The sequence below is a fragment of the Urocitellus parryii genome, chromosome 7 (assembly GCF_045843805.1).
Source record: "Urocitellus parryii isolate mUroPar1 chromosome 7, mUroPar1.hap1, whole genome shotgun sequence".
NCBI lineage: Eukaryota > Metazoa > Chordata > Mammalia > Rodentia > Sciuridae > Urocitellus > Urocitellus parryii.
Window position 1 is genome coordinate 1634921 of NC_135537.1, and position 18398 is coordinate 1653318.

An 18398-nucleotide genomic window follows, 5' to 3' on the forward strand; every position below is an offset into this window, starting at 1 on the left:
ATTGGCCTTTTTCTCTTTCTGGGTAGCGTGTGGACATTTTCCATAGGCCTGTATCACGTTTGTTGTTTCCTCTTGCCGAGTCCAGTTGGCTGTTATGGCGTCCAGGTGAATTTTAAATTTCAAATATTTTGCTTCTCTTGGTTTAGGAATATCCATTTGATTCTTCTGATAGGTTCCAGTTCTGTGGGGAGGAGGGCCTGTGAGGAAGGCGGGAGGGGGGAGACTCCTGTGGTGGTGGATGCTGGGGGCGTGAAGTGGAGCAGGGAGCCGGCTTCTCGCTGACTGGCTGTGGGTCTCTTCACTTTCAGGTCCAAGCTTCTGCCCTATATGATGCTCCCCTTGTTCCTGCTCCTCTTTGTGGGGCTCCCACTTGTGGAATCCAATTTTACCAACGTGACCAAAGCTGTTCCAGCTACTTGTAAGTATCATCTCTTCTGAGACATGGAGGGCATATGGATTCTCCTAGAGTGGCCCGGGGTCCCAGGAGGACGTGGCAGGAATTTGGCCATCTGAGCTAGCTGTGGTGTGCATTGTCAGTGTTGTTGGGGAGAACTGAGGGCCAATTGGGCTGTGTTGGTGTGCAGGGGAGAGAAAGGCGGAAGGATGGCTTCCCTCAAAGAGCAGCTGACCAGGAGACCTGAGGGGGAGCTTGGAGGTGACCCTGCCCATTAGGGACAGCAAGAGAGGACAGCAGTGTCTAAGGAAATGCAGGAACATGCGGGCTTCTTAGGGGAGCGTCCAGACTTCCTTGGAGAGGTGGGCCCCTCTGCAGAGCTCTTGGTCCCCGCATGTCTTCCTGAGAAGAGGGAAAGCTCCTAGGTTGGCCTGGCTTCCCTCCTGGGAGCAGGTCTTGGCCAGACTGGGACTGCATTGAGACCAAGCTGTGTAGGCTCAGGCAAGTCTTTGGGAGAGAGGGCAGGGCCAGCTACTGCATGGGGGAAGACGAGATGGTAATGGGTGGAAGGATACGTTGGGGCAGAAGCCCAATGCCTGCTTTCCCTCCCTCAGGGACCTTCAACGTGCAGTGCCATGAATGTGTGGCTGAAAACACGTTTGCGTGCCCGAAGCTCAGGACGTGCTTATACGACCATAGACGCTGTATGACCGTAGCTGCACGTAAGTGCCCCTGTGCTCTTTTCCCACCTGTGGTCCATCGCCTGGCTTGAGTGGTTTGGGGAGTGGAGTCTGTATGGTTTTCTTTCTGCACCCTGAATTGTGCTGCTATAAACATTGATGTGGCTGTGACACTGTAGTATGTCAATTTTAGATCTTTCTGGGAGAATACCCAGGAGGGGAATAGCTGGGTCCTATGGTGGTTTCATCCCTAGGTTTTGGCGGGATCTCCAAACTGCTTTGCAGAGTGTTTGCATTATACTGTAGTCCCACCAACAATGGACAAGTGTTCCTTTCTCTCACCACGTAGCCAGTGTTTATTGTAGTTTGTATTTTTGATCCTTGCCATTCTGACTGGAGTGAGATGGAATCTTAATGTAGTTTTGATTTGCATTTCCCTGATTGCTAGTCATGTTGACATATTTTCATGTGTTTATTGATTTCTGTTTAGTTCTTCTGCCCATTTATTGATTGGGTTATTTGCTTTTTTAGTGCTAAGGTTTTTTAGTTCTTTTTCTGTATATTAATCCCCTGTCAGAGGAGTAGCTGGCCAAGATTTTCTCCCATTCTATAGGCTCTCTCTTCATGCTCTTGTTTCCTTAGCTGTGCAGAAGGTTTTTAGTTTAAGGCTATTCCACTTATTGATTGTTGATTTTACTTCTTGTGCTTTTGGGGGTCTTAAGAAGTCTGTGCCACCACTGATATGATGGCATGTTGACCCTGTGTTTTCTTCTAGCAGTTGTAAGATTTCTGGTATAATTCCCAAATCTTTGACCCATTTCAATTTGAGTTTTGTGCAGGGTGAAAGAGGTTTAACTTCATTTTCCTGTGTTTAGCTATCCAGTTATCCCAGCACCTTTTGTTAAAAGGCTATCTTTTCTCCAAGATATGTTTTTGGTACCTTTGTCAAATATCAGATGGCTATAGTACCGTTCTGTAGTACAATTTCAGATCAAGTATTGTGATGCCTCCTGCTTCACTTTTCTTGCTTAGTATTGCTTTGGCCATTCTGGGTCTCTTATTCTTCCAAACAAATTTAAGAATTGTTTTTTTCTAATTCTGAAAAAAGAATGTATTTTGTCAGAAATTGCATTGAATCTGTGTATTGCTTTTGGTAGTATGGCCATTGATAATACTAATTCTGCCTATCCAAGAACATGGGATGTCTTTCCATTTTCTAAGGTCATTTTCAATTTTTTTCTTTGGTGTTCTGTAATGTTGATTACAGAGCTCTTTTACCTCCTCAGTTAGACTAATTCTCGAGTTGTTTTTTTTTTGTTGTTGTTGTTGTTGTTTGGTTTTTGGTTTTTTTTTTTTTTTGAGATAACTGTGAATTGGATAGTTTTCCTGATTTCTTCTTTGATTGAATCATTGTTGGAGTATAGGAAAGCTATTGATTTATGGGTGTTGATCTTCTCTCTTGTTACTTTGCTAAATTCATTTGTAAGCTCTAGAATTTTTCTCTTGGATTTTTTTTTTGGATCTTCTACATATAGGATCATATCATCAGCAAACGAGAGTTTGATTTCTTCTTTTCCTATTTGAATCTCATTAATTTTCCTTTTCTTGCCTGATTGCTCTGGCTAATATTTAAGGACTGTATTGAATAGGAGTGGTAAGAGTGTACAACCCTGCCTTATTCCTGAATCTAGTAGAAATGCTTTTAGTTTTTTTCCATTTAGTATGATATTGGCTTTGGGTTTGTCATAAATGGCCTTTACAATGTTGAGGTAAGTTCCTCTGATCTCTAGCTTCTCCAGCATTTTTAACGAATGAGTATTGGATCCATTCATATCACAGGCCTTTTCTGCATCTATAGAGATGATCATGCAATTTTTGTTCTTAATTCTGTTTGATGAATCACATTACTGTTTTGCCTATGTTGAATCAACTTTGCATTCCTGGAATAAAACCCACGTCATCATGGTGTATTAGTTTCTTCATGCTAATATTTTATTTAGGGTTTTTGCATCTATGTTCATCAGAGATATTGGTCTTTAGTTTTTTTCTTGATGTGTCTTTGTCTGGTTTTGGTAACAGGGTTATCCTACCTTGATAAAAGGTATTTGGGAATGTTCCCTCTCTTTCGTTTTCCTGAAATAATTTGAGAAAGACATGTTAGTTCTTCTATAAAGATCTGGTAAAACTCAGCTGAGAAACTATCAGATCCAGGCTATCAGATCCTTTTGGAAGGCTTCTAATTGCTATTTCAATCTCATTACTTGATATTGTTTTATCTAGCATTTATGTATCTTCCTGGCAGGTCATATATGTCTAAAAATATGTCCATGTCTTCCAGATTTTCCCATTTATTGAAGTGTAAATTTTCAAAATAGAATCTGATAACCCTCTGGATTTCAAAGGGTTCTCAAATACCTCCTTTTTAATTTCTCATCTTGATTTGCTTCTTAACTTTTCTTCTGGTTAATTTGGTTAAGGGTTTGCCAATTTTATCATTTCAAAGAACTAACTCTTCATTACATTGATCCTGTGTATTTTTTTGGTTATTCTCAATTTCATTGATATTTTTTCTGATGATCTTAATTTTTACCTGTCTTCTACTGGTTTAGGAGTAAGTTTGCTCTTCTTTTTCTAAGCTGGGGCATAAGCTTATTTATTTGGGGTCTCTCTGATTTTTTAATGTAGACATTCATTGCTATAAATTTGCCTCTTAGAACTGCTTTCATATTGTCACAGAAATTTTGATATGTTGTGCCTTTGTTCTCATTTATTTCTAAGAATTTCTTGATTTCTATTATCATTTCTTCTTTGGTACACTCTTCATTTAAGAGAGTATTGTTCAATTTCCATGAGTTTAACAACGTGGTTTCTATTTTTTTTGCTGTTGATTTTCAGTTTCATTCCATTATGATCTGATAGGATACATGGGTATATCATTTTTTTTATATTTGCTAAGATTTGATTTGTGGCTTAGAATATGATCTGTTTTGGAAAAAGTTCCATGCAGAGCTGAGAAGGTAAATTCAGCTGTTTCAGGGTGGAATATTCTGTAGATGTCCATTAGGTCCATTTGATTTATAGTACTATTTAGGTTGAAGATATCTTTGTTGACTTTTTGTTTTGATGGCCTAACCTTGGATGACAGTTGTTTTCATGTAGGATTTGGAATATCTCATTCCAGGCTCTCCTTAATATTAGGATCTAAGTAGAGAAATCAGAAGTGAGTCTTGTTGGTTTGCCTCTAAATGTGACCTATTGTTTTTCCCTTGGGGCCTTTAATATTCTTTCCTTGTTTTCTATGTTAGGCATTTTTATTATGATATGTCTCAGCAAGCTTCTCATTGGGTAGGTCGCTTTGGGGTCCTGTAAGCCTTGTATGTAGATGTCTATCTCATTTCTGTTTTCTGTAACTATCTCCTTGGAAATGTTCTTTATGCCTTTAGTTTGTATCTCCATGTTCTTTTCTATCCAAGTGATTCTCAGATTTGTTCTTTTAAAGTTATCCCAGACTCTTGTATTCTGATCATGCTCTATAATTTTTTCTCCTTTGCTGCTTTCTGTGTATTCAGGATCATCTAGCCTGTCTTCAGTGCCTGAAGTTCTGTCTTCAAGGGCAGAGGTTCTATTTTTTTATATCATCTAGTCTGTTATGGATACTTTCAAGTGAGTTTGTCATTTGATTGATCTTGTCTTTAATTTCTAGGAGTTCTGCTTGGTTTCTTTCACTTTTTCTATTTATTAAAACAGTCTTTCATCTCCTGTAATCACTCTCTTAATTTCTTCCTTAGATGTTTTTGTCTACCTCACTCTCAGTGGATTCCTTTGTTGAGGGATTGTGGATTTTGGGGGGAGATATTTTTGCCTGTTTTTTCATGTTTTTAAAGGTATTGGTCTTGCACGTCAATTGAAGTGGTTTCTTCTACTTTATTTTTTAGGGCACAGTTTTCAGTTGCTAAAGTGTCCTAAGGTGATCTGGATTGAGATCTCCTCATAGGTATAGTGTCCACAGCCTTTGTGTTATTTCACTCTTTTTCTGTCATAGCAATGGATATCCATAGGTGGGACCTAAGAGCCCACCCTATGCTGTTTCCACTTGGGGCTCATTTGTAAGTTGCGTTTTTGTCTCTTCTGTTCTTTATATTAAAGTATTGCTGAAGATTGAATGTCATTAATTTGTGTGTGGAACAAGGCACTGTCTTTGGGTTGAGTTTAGTGCAGCAGCAGAGTTTTTTTTTTAAATTTTTATTGATTGATTTATTTTTTGTCATACATGACAGTAGAATGCATTTTGATATATAATACATACATCAATCATATTGTCTATTTTATTCTGCCAGCAGCAGAGTTTCTACCCTGTGAATTTGTAGTGTCCCTGCAGGTTTCCAGTACCTCACAGATTAGGGGAAAACAAATAATAGCAACAACCAATGCAAATAATATACAGAATTAAATTAAATATTTGGTTCCTGCTATGACATCTACAATGTTAATTGACATAGACACACACACATACACACACCCACACCCACACCCACACAAAACTCAGAAATGGTAGGGTCAGCAGTTGCCATTAATAAAAACAACAAGTAACCATGTATTATATCTGGCATTAAATCAAACAGTAGGTGTCAAGTATGGCATCCACAGCAGTAATAATTGCAACGGTATTAATGGTTGGGGCAGATGGTATATAAACCAATTAGTTCTAAAAGATGATAAGAATACAGTTAATTAAGAGAAAAGAAAATATGATGGGAAGTTAGAAAAGAGTTTACAGTTTCAAAAAGTGAACAGAGAAAATGCAAAAGAGGTGTAGGTATGATGGTTCTTAAAGGAGGAGGAGGAAAAAATAGAAGTAAAAAATGAAACGAAGAGTGAAAGAGAGAACAATAGAATTTGGCTGTTAGCAGAAGAAAAGAGAAATGAGAGAAACAGACAAATTAAAATCAATACAAAACAGTACCAAAATATACTAATAAAACCCCCCAATCCGCAAAAGACAAAGCAAGGAAAAATAACTTCATTTAAAAAATGCTACAAATGAGAGAAAAAGAAACAAATATGTATAGTGTACATGTCCATGAATCTAATCAGCACAAAACATACACACATACACAAAAGGGAAAAAGATTCATAATGAAAAATTAAGGAATTTTTTCAGCATAGTCAATGAGCATATATGTTCACTGTGTCCAACTGTCTTTCTTTCCTCCTCCTTGAGCTGTCTACTAAGCACGAGAATTAAGGGCCAAGGGTTGTTAAACCCTTCCTCTTTTGTGTTGCTAGCCAAGTGGCCAGTTGAAGTTAAAAATTCTCAGCTTCCCTTCTCACCAGTATGAGGTAGGATGGGGTGGGAAGTACTGTCAGCTGGAGTTTTGTCTGCACAGACCAGGCGATGCACTCCCAAGGCAGAGCTGCTGCAGAGTTCTGTGAGTGGATTCCCTGAGGTGGGGCTCAGGTCTAATCAGGCCTGGGGGGCAGTTTGTTGGGTGGTGATTGATCTTGAGAGATTAGATCAGCATACTTCTAAGGGCTGCAGTTGCTGATGTCTGCTGGGAATCTGGATCCCAGGAGTCTCCCCAGGATTCTGCTTGTGGAGTAGAGGAGCAAATCTTTTACTCTCTCTGCTGCCTAAGAACAGCCATTCCAGGCTTCCCAGGCATAGTTCCAGATCATGTTCACATCCATCCATTTGAATTTCCCATCTGCTTCAGCTGGTTCTAGAGCCACCAGACTCAAAATGGGAAGCAGGCCAGGATCCCCTTTGCTTTTCTGACTTGAATCTCTTTGGATAAAATATTCTTTGTGCCTGTTGCGCTCTTGTTCTGCTAAGTGCAGCCTAGGTCATGTAACAGGTACTTGTTAGGACCCTGTAGTTAGCTGTCTTGCCTCAATTAGTCCTGTGGCAGCAGCTGCAAGATGATGCCTGCCTCAGCTCTCCAGGGCCTGTTGGAAACACGGGGTGCTTTTCATGCACCAGTGGATGATGCAGCCTCTGGATCAGCCAAGGACAGACTACTTTTCTGATCTCAGGATTTTCCGTACTAAATCTGTCCATTGTGTTTCTGGCATTCTCACTCCCTCTGTGCTGATCCAGCGCTGCTGTCGCAAACAGGTTGGCTCCAGTGTATTCTCTCTTCTTTGTTTAATGTATCCAGATTGGTGAGTCTTCAAGACACTCTGACTATCCATTATTGAGTTTTAGTGAAATCCCTCTTTCACCTGACTCATAGAGAAGCAGTATTCCTGCTTGCCGCCCCCGACCTGCATGGGCAGCTGAACTTAAGGTTGCTCATGTGAATTTCCTGGGACACCAAATAAAACACAGACACACACTTTACCTTTTTTTGTTTTGTTTTGTTTTGTTTTTTTACACTTTACCTTTAAATCAAGCTTCAGGATGGCTCCTCCGCTCTCGACCTCAAGCTCCCCAAATGGGAGAGTGAGGAAAGTCACAAGAGGCTGGCAAGAGAGAGAGGGCACTTTCGGAAGTGAGCTTTTATTGGGGGACCCTCATTCTTAGAAAGTTCCATCTAAAAAAGGTCAGGAGGGGCACGGTCACAAGGACAGATGAGTGTAATTTGACCCAAGGGGCTGCAGGACGGCACACCTACACCTGAAGACACATCCTCTACCTCCAAGATGGGGGCAGTGTCCAGGTCACTAAGAAAGTAGATGGACAGAGCCTCTCCACCCACGGGAGGGAGAATGTGAATCATTCAGTGAGACATCTTCTCACATATTCCCCCTTTTTTCTTTGAAAAAGTAGGTGATTGGTCACTTTTTTGAGTCCCTGAATCCTTGTTTTGAAGGCTCACCATCCAATAATTACAATACAAGAGAGAATAATACAAGAATATCCCATGCAGAATGCTTAAGAATGTTTCCAGGGTTAAAGCCATTCAGTTCTCTCAGTATTTGATCAGCTAAAGAAGTAGGATCCGAAAAATCAATCTTACTTTTTTGTATAACTTGAATATGATGATGGAGCTCCAAAAGATCCAAGCTGTTGTTATTATTTTGCAAAATACCCAACAAATGGTTTTTAATCTTCTCCCAATCCCTTTGGGAAGCATTGTATTTGGCAGCAGTAATACACACATGCTTATAGCTAAGGTGACTTTTAAGTCTTTCCTTGAATTTCAAAGCAGAAAGGTCATTACCAATATTTATGACAGTAGCCTCTAAGGCATTTAGCTTAGTCTCAATCCTTTCATCAATATTTATTTGATTATGAAGAGCATTGGAAGTATTCTGAGCCAAATTATTAAGAAAATTTGCATGTTGAATATTTTGAGATATGGCCACTGAAGCTGTGACTGTTGAAGCAATAAAAGAAACCAAGGCAACAATTCCCACTATTGAGTTCAAGAGCACGTTTAGGTCTCGCTAGCTGGGCATGTATTTGTTTTAAGACTTGAAAACCAGTATCAGTGTACCATGGTTCTGAAATATTAGTTGGTAATAAGATAAAAGAGGGCTGATGGAGTATCAGTGTTACTTTTACTTTATTATATCTGGTGCTACAGTTAGTTAAATTACATTTACTACATGTTACAAGATAGCTATCATCTTTCTATCTAACTTTTACATTTCCAGTAATTAAAACATAAGGAGATTGAACTCAGGCTCATAAGACATAGCAAGAACCTTCCTTACAGTTCTTGCCTACAGAGTCTGGTAAAGGTTTGTCAGTAAAATGTAAGCATTCTGAGGTAGCAGTTAAGTGCCAAACATCTTTCTGAATGCCACCTTCGCAGAAGGTCAAGATGTTGCTAACAAATCCTCCAGGATTCATGACATTACCCTTGTGCAATGCCTTTTGTCAATTTTAATAGACTAGTCCAAAATATACCCACTATTTCTAGACACCTTATGTTGTACTGGAAAAGTATTTATACAGTCCATCACTTAGGACACTTAGGAAAGGTGCCAATTTCTATTGCAGAATGGTTAGGACAAGAGATATTCGTGGACGTTCTGCTGAGATGACTGGTTTGTTATGAGAAAGTCCCATTTTAATAACTAATCTGATATAAGGTTTTGAGTCTCCATTAACAGTACCATTAATTGGTCTAGGTCTCCGAACTGCTGTCTTTTCCTCAAATGACACTTTTAGACAGTCAGCATATTTATCGTGGGACCAACACAAAGGTAATTAGGCACTATAGCCAGAATAATTAGATCCAGTCACATGATTGGGAGTAATATGAGTGTCTGTAAATCCTCCCATCATGTATGAGTCATTAGTAAATACTGGGATGGATTCTCCAGACCACACTGCTGGGTGTACTAGAAGTGGATCTGGAAAATATAGTCCAATAAGTTTCTCCCTGATTCTCTTTTACCTGACAGCTCAACAGAGCTATTATAGCAGCAAGCATCATCATTGGAGATTAACTTTTCCTTGCTGCTGAATCACTCATGTAGCCTGCAGTTGTCAATTTCTTCAGGTCCTTCCATGAGATAAGCTTCCTCGTTCAGTTTCTTGGGGTCATAACTCTTCTCTTCTTTCGAGGTTTCTTCTTTTTGAGGGAAGGCTTCTTTGGGTCAATCTTCAGTCCTTTGAATCTTGGTTCTATGTCCTCCTTGCCTGATGGCGTGTTTAGGTACCCAAATAGGATGAAAAGCACCTTCTGGAAAAATACAAGCATGACCTCTACCCCACGTAGTCACTGGATATGGTCCTTTCCATTGACCAGTCTGTAAGTCCTTCCACCAAACTCAGCCTAAAGGGCCTGTTGCTGTAGAAGACATGTGGCTTAGTTGCAGTGTGACCTTCTGAGTCACAATATGGAAAATTTAAAACAAACAGCATGATTGAGATTATTTTGGGGAGTCATAGTCCTATCTCCCCCTTTTAGGGTTTTTGTAATTGTAGCTTAATAGATAAATGAGCTTGTTCTACAATGGCTTGACTTTGAGGGTTCTAAGGAATACCTGTTTTATGGTCAGTATAAACTCTTGGCAAAATTGTTGAAAGGAATAGCTTACATAAGCCGGTGCCTTATCAGTTTTAGTCTGTAAAGGACATCCTTATACTGCAAAGGCAGCTAAACAATGAGAAATAACTTGTTGAATGTTTTCTTTTGCACCGGCTGTAGCAAAGCTAAATCTAGAGTAAGTATCTACAATTATATGTACATAACATTGTTTACCAAATTAATGAATGTGAGTTACATCCATATGCCATAATTGATTTGGTTTGATCCACGGGGATTTACCCCAGATGGTAAAGATGGAGTGTGTATAACACATTGGGGGTAGTGACATACAATTTGATAAGCTTGTTCTCTGGTAATATTAAGTTTTTTATGTAAGCTAGAAGCATTTTGATGATGTAAAGAATGCGAAGCTTGTGCACAGTCATACAAAGATATTTGCTGACAAACAGCAACCAATTTATCAATCTTATCATTACTTCATGTTAGGGGCCCTGGAAGATTAGTGTGGGCCCATATATGACCTATAAAACATGGGTGCTTTCACATTTGTACCGTTCTTTGTAGGGTATGAACAAATTGAATAACTCTTGTGATTATGTATATCCAGTAATTGAAGTTTCAATATTTTTCTTAATCCCTACTGCATATAAGCTGTCAGAATAAATATCAAAGGGCTCATTTGCAAAATGACTTAAAGCACAAATAAGAGCTTATAGTTCTGCTTGTTGGGCAGAAGCATATGAGGTTTGTATTACCTCTATATGAACATGCCTATAAAAACCTGCTTTAGGGCTGGGGATGTGGCTCAAATGGTAACACGCTTGCCTGGCATGCGCAGGGTGCTGGGTTTGATCCTCAGCACCACATAAAAATAAAATAAAGATGTTGTGTCGGGCTGGGGTTGTGGCTCAGAGGTACAGTGCTTGCCTAGCACATGCAAGGCCCTGGGTTCTATTCTCAGCACCACATAAAAAAATAAAATAACTAAAATAAAAAGTCTTGTGTTCAACTACAACTAAAAAATAAAATTAAAAAAGATGTTGTGTCCACTAAAAACTGAAAAATTAATATTAAAAAATTCTCTCTCTCTCTCTCTCTCTCTCTCTCTCTCTCTCTCTCTCCCTCTCCCTCTCCCTCTCCCTCTCCCTCTCCCTCTCCCTCTCTCTCCTCTCTCCTCTCTCCTCTTTCCTCTCTCCTCTCTCCCCTCTCTCTCTCTCTCTCTCTCTCTCTCTCTCAAAAAAAAAAAATTTTTTTTTTGGAAAAAAAACAAACAAACCTGCTTTACCTGAACTTGAGCCATCGGTGAATTCTATTAGTGCACCATTTATTGGTTGTGCACATATAATCCTTGGGAAAATAAATGGTGTTATTAATATAAATTGAATAATTTTATCATGAGGATAATGACTCTCTATCTGAACAGAAAAATCAGCAAAAGCTACTTGCCATAAATTAGAAGTTTGAAAAAGCCAGTCATTTTTTTGAGCAAAAAAATGGAATGATTATAATATTAGGTTCTGATCCAAATAGCTGTAAAACTCTTGTTCTGCCCTTTATCACTAATTGAGCAACAAAATCATGAAAAGGAGTTAATGACTTTTGAGGAGAGTGAGTTAAATGAATTCACTCAATAACTCCCAGTGTTTGCCATATCGCCGCTGCAGGAGCGTGAGCAGTTGGAAATATCAACAAATATATAGGCTCTTGAGAATTAGTAAGCTGAGCATTTTTAATAGCAATTTCAACTTTCCTTAAAGCTGTTCTTGCCTCTGCTTTGAGCTGACGAGAAGAACTTGGAGAAGGATCTCTCTGTAATATCTGGAAGAAAGTTAGCTTTAAAGATGGCTTCAGCCAATTAATATCTCCTAATAATTTTTGAAAATCATTAAGAATGTTTAGCTCCTTGACTCTTATTTGTAAGTTTTGAGGATGGATTGTATGTCCTTCAATCATATAACCTAGATATTGAAAAGGAGATGTCCTTTGCACCTTCTGAGGTGCAATGCACAAATCCATTGCTGTGAGTGAAGTCTCTAAAAGGTCAAAAAAAATTTTAAAAGTACCTCTGAATTAGCATGAGCTAAAAGTATGTCATCCATAAAAATGAATAATATATGCATCAGGGAATTTTTCCCTCACAGGCATGATAGCCTGTGCCACAAAATTCTGACATAGGATAGGACTGTTACACATTCCCTGAGGCAGTACTTTCCAGCAATATCTTTTAACTAGTTCTTTAGAATTAATTGCTGGGACATTAAAGGCAAACTTTTTACAGTCATCTGGGTGCAAAGGTATAGAGAAAAAACAGTCTTTTAGATCTACTACTATCAAATTATAATCTAAAGGAATAGCTGTAGGAGAAGGAAGCCCAGATTGTGTTGTTCCCATGGGCTCTATAACAGGGTTAATAGCTCTGAGATCTTGTAATAATATCCAATTACTAGAGTTTTTCTTAATTACAAAGATGGGTGTGTTCCAAAGGCTGAGCGTAGGCTCTAAATGACCAGCTTGAAGCTGTTCTTCAACTAACATATGAGCTATTTTAAGTTTTCCCATGTTCAGGGCCATTGACTAACTCATTAGTTTTCTCTGCTAGTTTTTTTTTTGTGTGTGTGGGTGGGGGGGGGATTGGAAAAAAGGTCAGGGCCCCTACCAAAAATTTTGGCTGAGTGCATTAATTAATCTCTGTTGAGGAGATTGGATCATAACTAAGTATTCGTCCTGTAAGTTTCTCTCAGTTTCCCTAGGAGTAGATCCTTGAGTAAGTTCCTCAAATGACCTGATAGAATTTGCAGTTAGTAATAATAATCCCAAGCTGTTTAGAATACCTGTACCTCATAGGTTCACTGGTAATGTGTCCAAAACATGAGGCTTAAAGATTTCAGTGTTACCATCTCTGTCTTCCCAGTGAAAATAGATACTAGGCACTCTGGGCAGGTTGAGAGATCTGCCCTATGCCTTCTAAATTGGCTGGCGCAGTATGTAAAGGCCAGTTTTGGGGCCAAAATTGGCGAGATAAAACAGATTTATCTGCCCCAGTATCTGTGATTCCTGGAAATTTTTTAAGATTGATTTTAAGTTCCAGTAGGGGGCGCTCCTGCCAGATTAATTGAGCCCAATATACTCAGTCCGGGGGACCTGGAAGTTGAAGTTTTAAGTGGGCTGTCCGCGGAACAACAAGGTAAAAGTACTAAATGTCTTTAGTAGAGAGCCGAATAGCATATTCTGATTTTACAGTGACTGTTAGCTCATCTCTAAAATCTGGATCAACAACTCCTGGTATTACTTGGATTCCCTCTTTAAAACTGATTTGTGCCAAAATTAGGCCTATAGTACCTGGGGGTAATGGCCCACAGATTCCAGTAGGAACTCGCTGTGGTCTCATTTGAGGTGTTAAATCTGTTACCATGGCTGGCCGTACTGTCTGGGTGGAGCTGACTGGTAATAATGACCATCCGCCATGGTGGGTTGTGATGATGTCAAAGCCTGCGACTCTAGCTCTTCCTCTGCACCGATTATTTGGTGGTCCTGGGGTAGGCCTATATTCCATTTTTTGGCCCTGAAGAAGGCGGAAGTGAAGTCAGAAATGGAGGCAGGTCACTGCCATATCTGTTCCCATTCCCCCTTGCCATGAAGCTTTTTGTTCTGTAATGCCACTGGCGTGAACCAGGAAAGGTTTCTGCCCTGTTGTGCGCCAAATGCCCAGTCTTACCACAATTAAAACACTGCCCAAGGGAATGGCGTCTCTGGGATTAGAGCTGAAGTACCTGCTTTAAAGTCAAGGTGAGTGTAAAACCTTGCAATTGTGTGGGACCAACATCTGCACAAAGGCGAATGAATTCTGAAACTGTGCCCTTTTTTTTCAATGAGGTGGGAGAATGTCTTGACAAACTTTATTGGCGTTTTCAAATGCTAGCTGTTTAACTATGAATTGGAAGCATTTGAATCTCTGATTGACCTGTTAGCTGCCTGGTATAGGCATGCTACAATATTGGAGAATTATTCTTCCAGGCCCTGTTTTATCTGATTGAAAGCTAAACTCGTTTGATCTCGGGAAGAAATTTAAAGCCAAGCCTTTTTGGCACATGCAGTGATCTGATCACAAATGGCTAAATCATAATTTAACTGTCTCTCTAGGTCCGATATAATTTCTAAGGGAGCTTCAAGATTTTGTCTCTTGTTTCTTTGAGCCTGTTTGGTACAATATCAGTCCAGTGGGACCACCAGAAGAGATAATCACCCCCAGAAAGGCAAGCATTTGCCATTGAAATTCAATCATTTGGGAGTAAAGGCTCCTGGCATAACGAATTGAGTAGGCTTTGTAAAAATGGCGAGTTAGGGCCACAGGTACCGCAAGCATTTTTGAGTTTTTTTAGAGTCTTAAAGGGAACTACAGCCTGCACATGGACATGCGGTTTTGTTCGTTAATCTGTTCAAAGACTGGAAAAAGCTGAAAACCTGTAATGTCTTTCCCCACTTCCTGCGCTCTTCTAAGGCCACGTTGTAGTGGCGTAAGCATGGCAACCACCAGGTCAGAGTAATGATAGAACCTTGTTCTCCTGGAGGAGAGCATCTGAATTTGGATGGCGGATGCTGGCCCAGCTAAATATAATTTAGCAAAGCCCTCCCCAGGTCTTCCTTACCTGTAGACTGAGTCCCCTCAGACTGTGACTCTTTTTCGTCTGTATATTCCTGTCTGTCTTGGTTCTCTCCATTTTGAATTTGCCTCCCAGAAATCCGATGGGGGGAAAATTGTGCTCTATATGTGTAATAAGAATTGCAATGCATTCTGCTGTCGTGTATTTAAAAAAATAAAATCAGTTTAAAAAATTCGATCTGGGCTAGTCTCTTCTCTGGAACACTCCCCTTGGCACTCTTCTAAAGCTGCTGACTCTTGTCTGGCTCAGCGGAGACTGAGCTTTTGATTTTAGATCTTGCCCTGATGCAGCTTGTCTGCGACTGGAGAGTTGGAGGCTAAGCGAAATTTGACTCTGTCCTCAATCCCAGTAGGAAAAGACAGAACCACTTTGAAGCAGCCTTGGGCTGTTTCTCCTGCTCCAGACTCGTAACTTCTCTCTGAAGCCATTTCAACAAGTCTTGGGGACCACTGGTTCTGATCTAGGTCATCAAAGAGACACATTTCTAATGCAGTCCACCTTTTGAACACTCTCTATTGTACTTTTAGACAGTAGGCAGAGAGACACCCTTTATATAGTTTTCTACCTAGTTTCTCCCAAGTACATAAATCCGGTATGACTTGTTGACCGTTTTCAGGAACTGGACTAGCTGGGTCCTTTTGATTTGCTTTCCTCTCCCATTGGTTATTGTCACCAGAATTGTTAAATACATTTCTTTATCTGAAGTCATGGAACTGCCCATGATAATTCTTTAATGTCCTTGGCTCTAAAACTGTCTACTTCCTCTGTGATCCTTCAAAAATTCAAGGTAAATTAAATTTCTATAGCACGCTCTCTCTCAGTCATCCTGGAAATTCACCACCGAGCGGTCCCTCATTCTGGTGCCATCTTCTGCCCCCGACCTGCATGGGCAGCTGAACTTAAGGTCGCTCATGTGAATTTCCTGGGACACCAAATAAAACACACACACTTCACCTTTAAATCAAGCTTCAGGAAGGCTCCTCCGCTCTCGATCTCAAGCTCCCCAAATGGGAGAGTGAGGAAAGTCACAAGAGGCTGGCAAGAGAGAGAGGGCACTTTCGGAAGTGAGCTTTTATTGGGGGACCCTCATTCTTAGAAAGTTCCATCTAAAAAAGGTCAGGAGGGGCACGGTCACAAGGACAGATGAGTGTAATTTGACCCAAGGGGCTGCAGGACGGCACTCCTACAAGTGAAGACACATCCTTTACCTCTAAGACGGGGACATGTCCAGGTCACTACAAAAGTAGATGGACAGAGCCTCTCCACCCACGGGAAGGAGAATGCCAGTCATTCAGCGAGACAGCTTCCCACGCCCACTGCTTGAATCTCAGCCCAGGAGCAACAAGGAATATAGCCTCCTCTAGCCTGACATCTTTTATTTCAGATCATGGTGATTTTTAATGCAGATTGGAAATATTTTAAAGAGGATTTTTCTATCTAGGTTGATCGGGATATTTTTCTTTAGTTTTAGTGTTCTTATCTGATTTTTCACCTGGGGATTCTTGAAGGAGGTCTCAGGTGAAGCTTGGATTAGGTAGCTCTAGCTGGCCAAGGTGACAACATTAGTTGTGGAACACCAATGGAATGTGGCATTATGTCCATGCTGTGGGGAGTTTGGTTTTAAGAGCCTATCACCATTTGCATGTGACTGCAGAAGCTTGAAACAGACTGGGGGTATGGGGGAAGAGCATGTCCTAGAGGGGTTGTACCAACTACAGGAAATCAGAGAAAGGACAGATAAACATAGGCTGTCCTGCTAATAATTGAGAGGTTGTTGAGAGGTTGTTTACCATCTAGGGGTGTTGGGTTCATTATCTTTATTCACCAAAGAATTGAAGAACAGGACACAGAGATAGCAAGCAAGCAGTAGGTTTATTGCAAAAGTGATGGTAACAGAGAGAGGAGGGCTCCGGAGCCCGGGGTACAGTGGGGGAGTTTTAACTTGTTCTTTTTATGGTCTCTGGAATATCCTCTTCTTTTTGTGGAGGAGGGTTACTAGGGATTGAACTCAGGGGCATTTGACCACTGAGCCACATCACCAGCCCTATTTTATATTTGATTTAGAGACATGGTCTCATTGGGTTGCTAAACACCTTGCTTTTGCTGAGGCTGGCTTTGAATTCACAATCCTCCTGCCTCAGCTTCCTGAGCCACTGGGATTATAGGTGTGCACCACTGCTCCCAGCTTCTCCCTCTTCTTATCCCCTATCCAAGCTCTCCTCATTATTATTTATTGGTTCCCCCATGTCCATAAGTCTGTTTTAATTTTTCTGTTGTATCTGCTGCTTAAGCGCACAAGTATAGAAGTGTCTGTCTGGGTCCCCCACTTTCATCATTTGGGAAGTTGACCTCCTGGGAAGACCCTCTGCATGCTCCTTTAGTCTGGCCCTGCCCCTGACTTTCTCACTCACCATCTTGCCCTGGCTGCCTGTGCCTTTCTACATCTCCTTCAAGGTCACCAGGACATAACTAGAAAATGATTTCTGGCTCCACTTAATTTCTAAGAGCTCTAGAACATTTAAGACAAAAAATGAGCAGAATGTTTCATTTGTATATCTACATGACAAAGTGCCAAGATGCCATATGGAGGGCTAGGGTAGACACAAAGATGACAGCATGGACAGAAAAATATCTTTAGAGGAAGTTGTTTTCAACCCTCTTGTGGACTAGAACATTCTCTTTGTCACAAATTCTAGGCAATGGAATGTTGGAACATTTGGGAATATATGGAGATAGTCATGTTGAATATTCTGTGTTTACAGTCAGAACATGAAAAACCAATGATTTCCATCACCATTTTTTTTTTCAGGTGTGAACCCTCGTTTATTACTTGTTTACAAGAACTGTACTTGGAATTGCACATTTGTATATGCTGCTGAACAGCCTCCGGAAACTCCAAGAAGAGTGCTCCCTAATCAATTCTATTTTGCTAATTGTTGTGGTGGTATGACTTGCAACTCTGGAGGACCTACCAACGTAGAAAGAGATTTTTTACCTCCACAGATAATTGAGGAGGACTTTGTAGCAGAGTCTGCATATTTGGGGAAACCAAAATTTTTCCTGAGCTTTGCTTCCATCATCGTCAGTAATACAGTGACTTGAGGTGGCCTCTTGGAGGTCCATTCATCTTCCCCTGTTGCTCAGAATGCTGCTGTTCTCTCTTGGAGACGCTGATGTGTCAGGCCTCCCGTTGGCCCCTTCATGCCTTGTTGTAAGAGCAAAATAAAGGAAAATGTTGTTGGTTGGAAACGTGCCTGAATGCTGGTTTCCCTGCAAGTCCTCAGGTGCTACAGTGAGGCTGCTGCTCTTTTCTGCCTCCCTGCAAATTCAGGAATTCCTCTGTGGTTTCATCAGGTGAGCTGCTTTTGTTCCTCTAGGCACTTCTTATGCTCTGTAACTTTAGTGAGATGTTATCACACACCATGCAACCCACCAATTCTGTGTAGAATAGAGGAATGTTTTGTACATTCACAGATTCACCAGTCATCACCACAGTCCAGTTTGGAACACTTATGTGACCTCAAAAATAAACACTGAAGCTGGGTGCAGTGGCACTCACCTGTAATCCCAGTAATTCGGAAGGCTGAGGCAGGAGGATTGCAAGTTAAAAGCCAGCCTCAGCAACGAGAAGGCACTTTAACAACTCACTGAGACCCTGTCTCTAAATAAAATACAAAATAGGACTGGGGATGTGCCTCAGTGGTCGAGTGCTCCTGAG

General features: G+C 40.6%; 1 protein-coding gene across 1 annotated transcript; it reads left to right on the forward strand.

Moving 5' to 3' along the window:
• The first annotated feature begins 327 nt into the window (after positions 1-327).
• On the forward strand, positions 328-17782 carry Gml (glycosylphosphatidylinositol anchored molecule like). The gene is made up of 3 exons (XM_026403074.1): positions 328-418; positions 1009-1116; positions 17490-17782. Exons 1-3 carry the CDS (start codon positions 328-330, stop codon positions 17780-17782), a joined length of 492 nt encoding a protein of 163 aa, XP_026258859.1.
• The last annotated feature ends 616 nt before the right edge of the window (positions 17783-18398 follow it).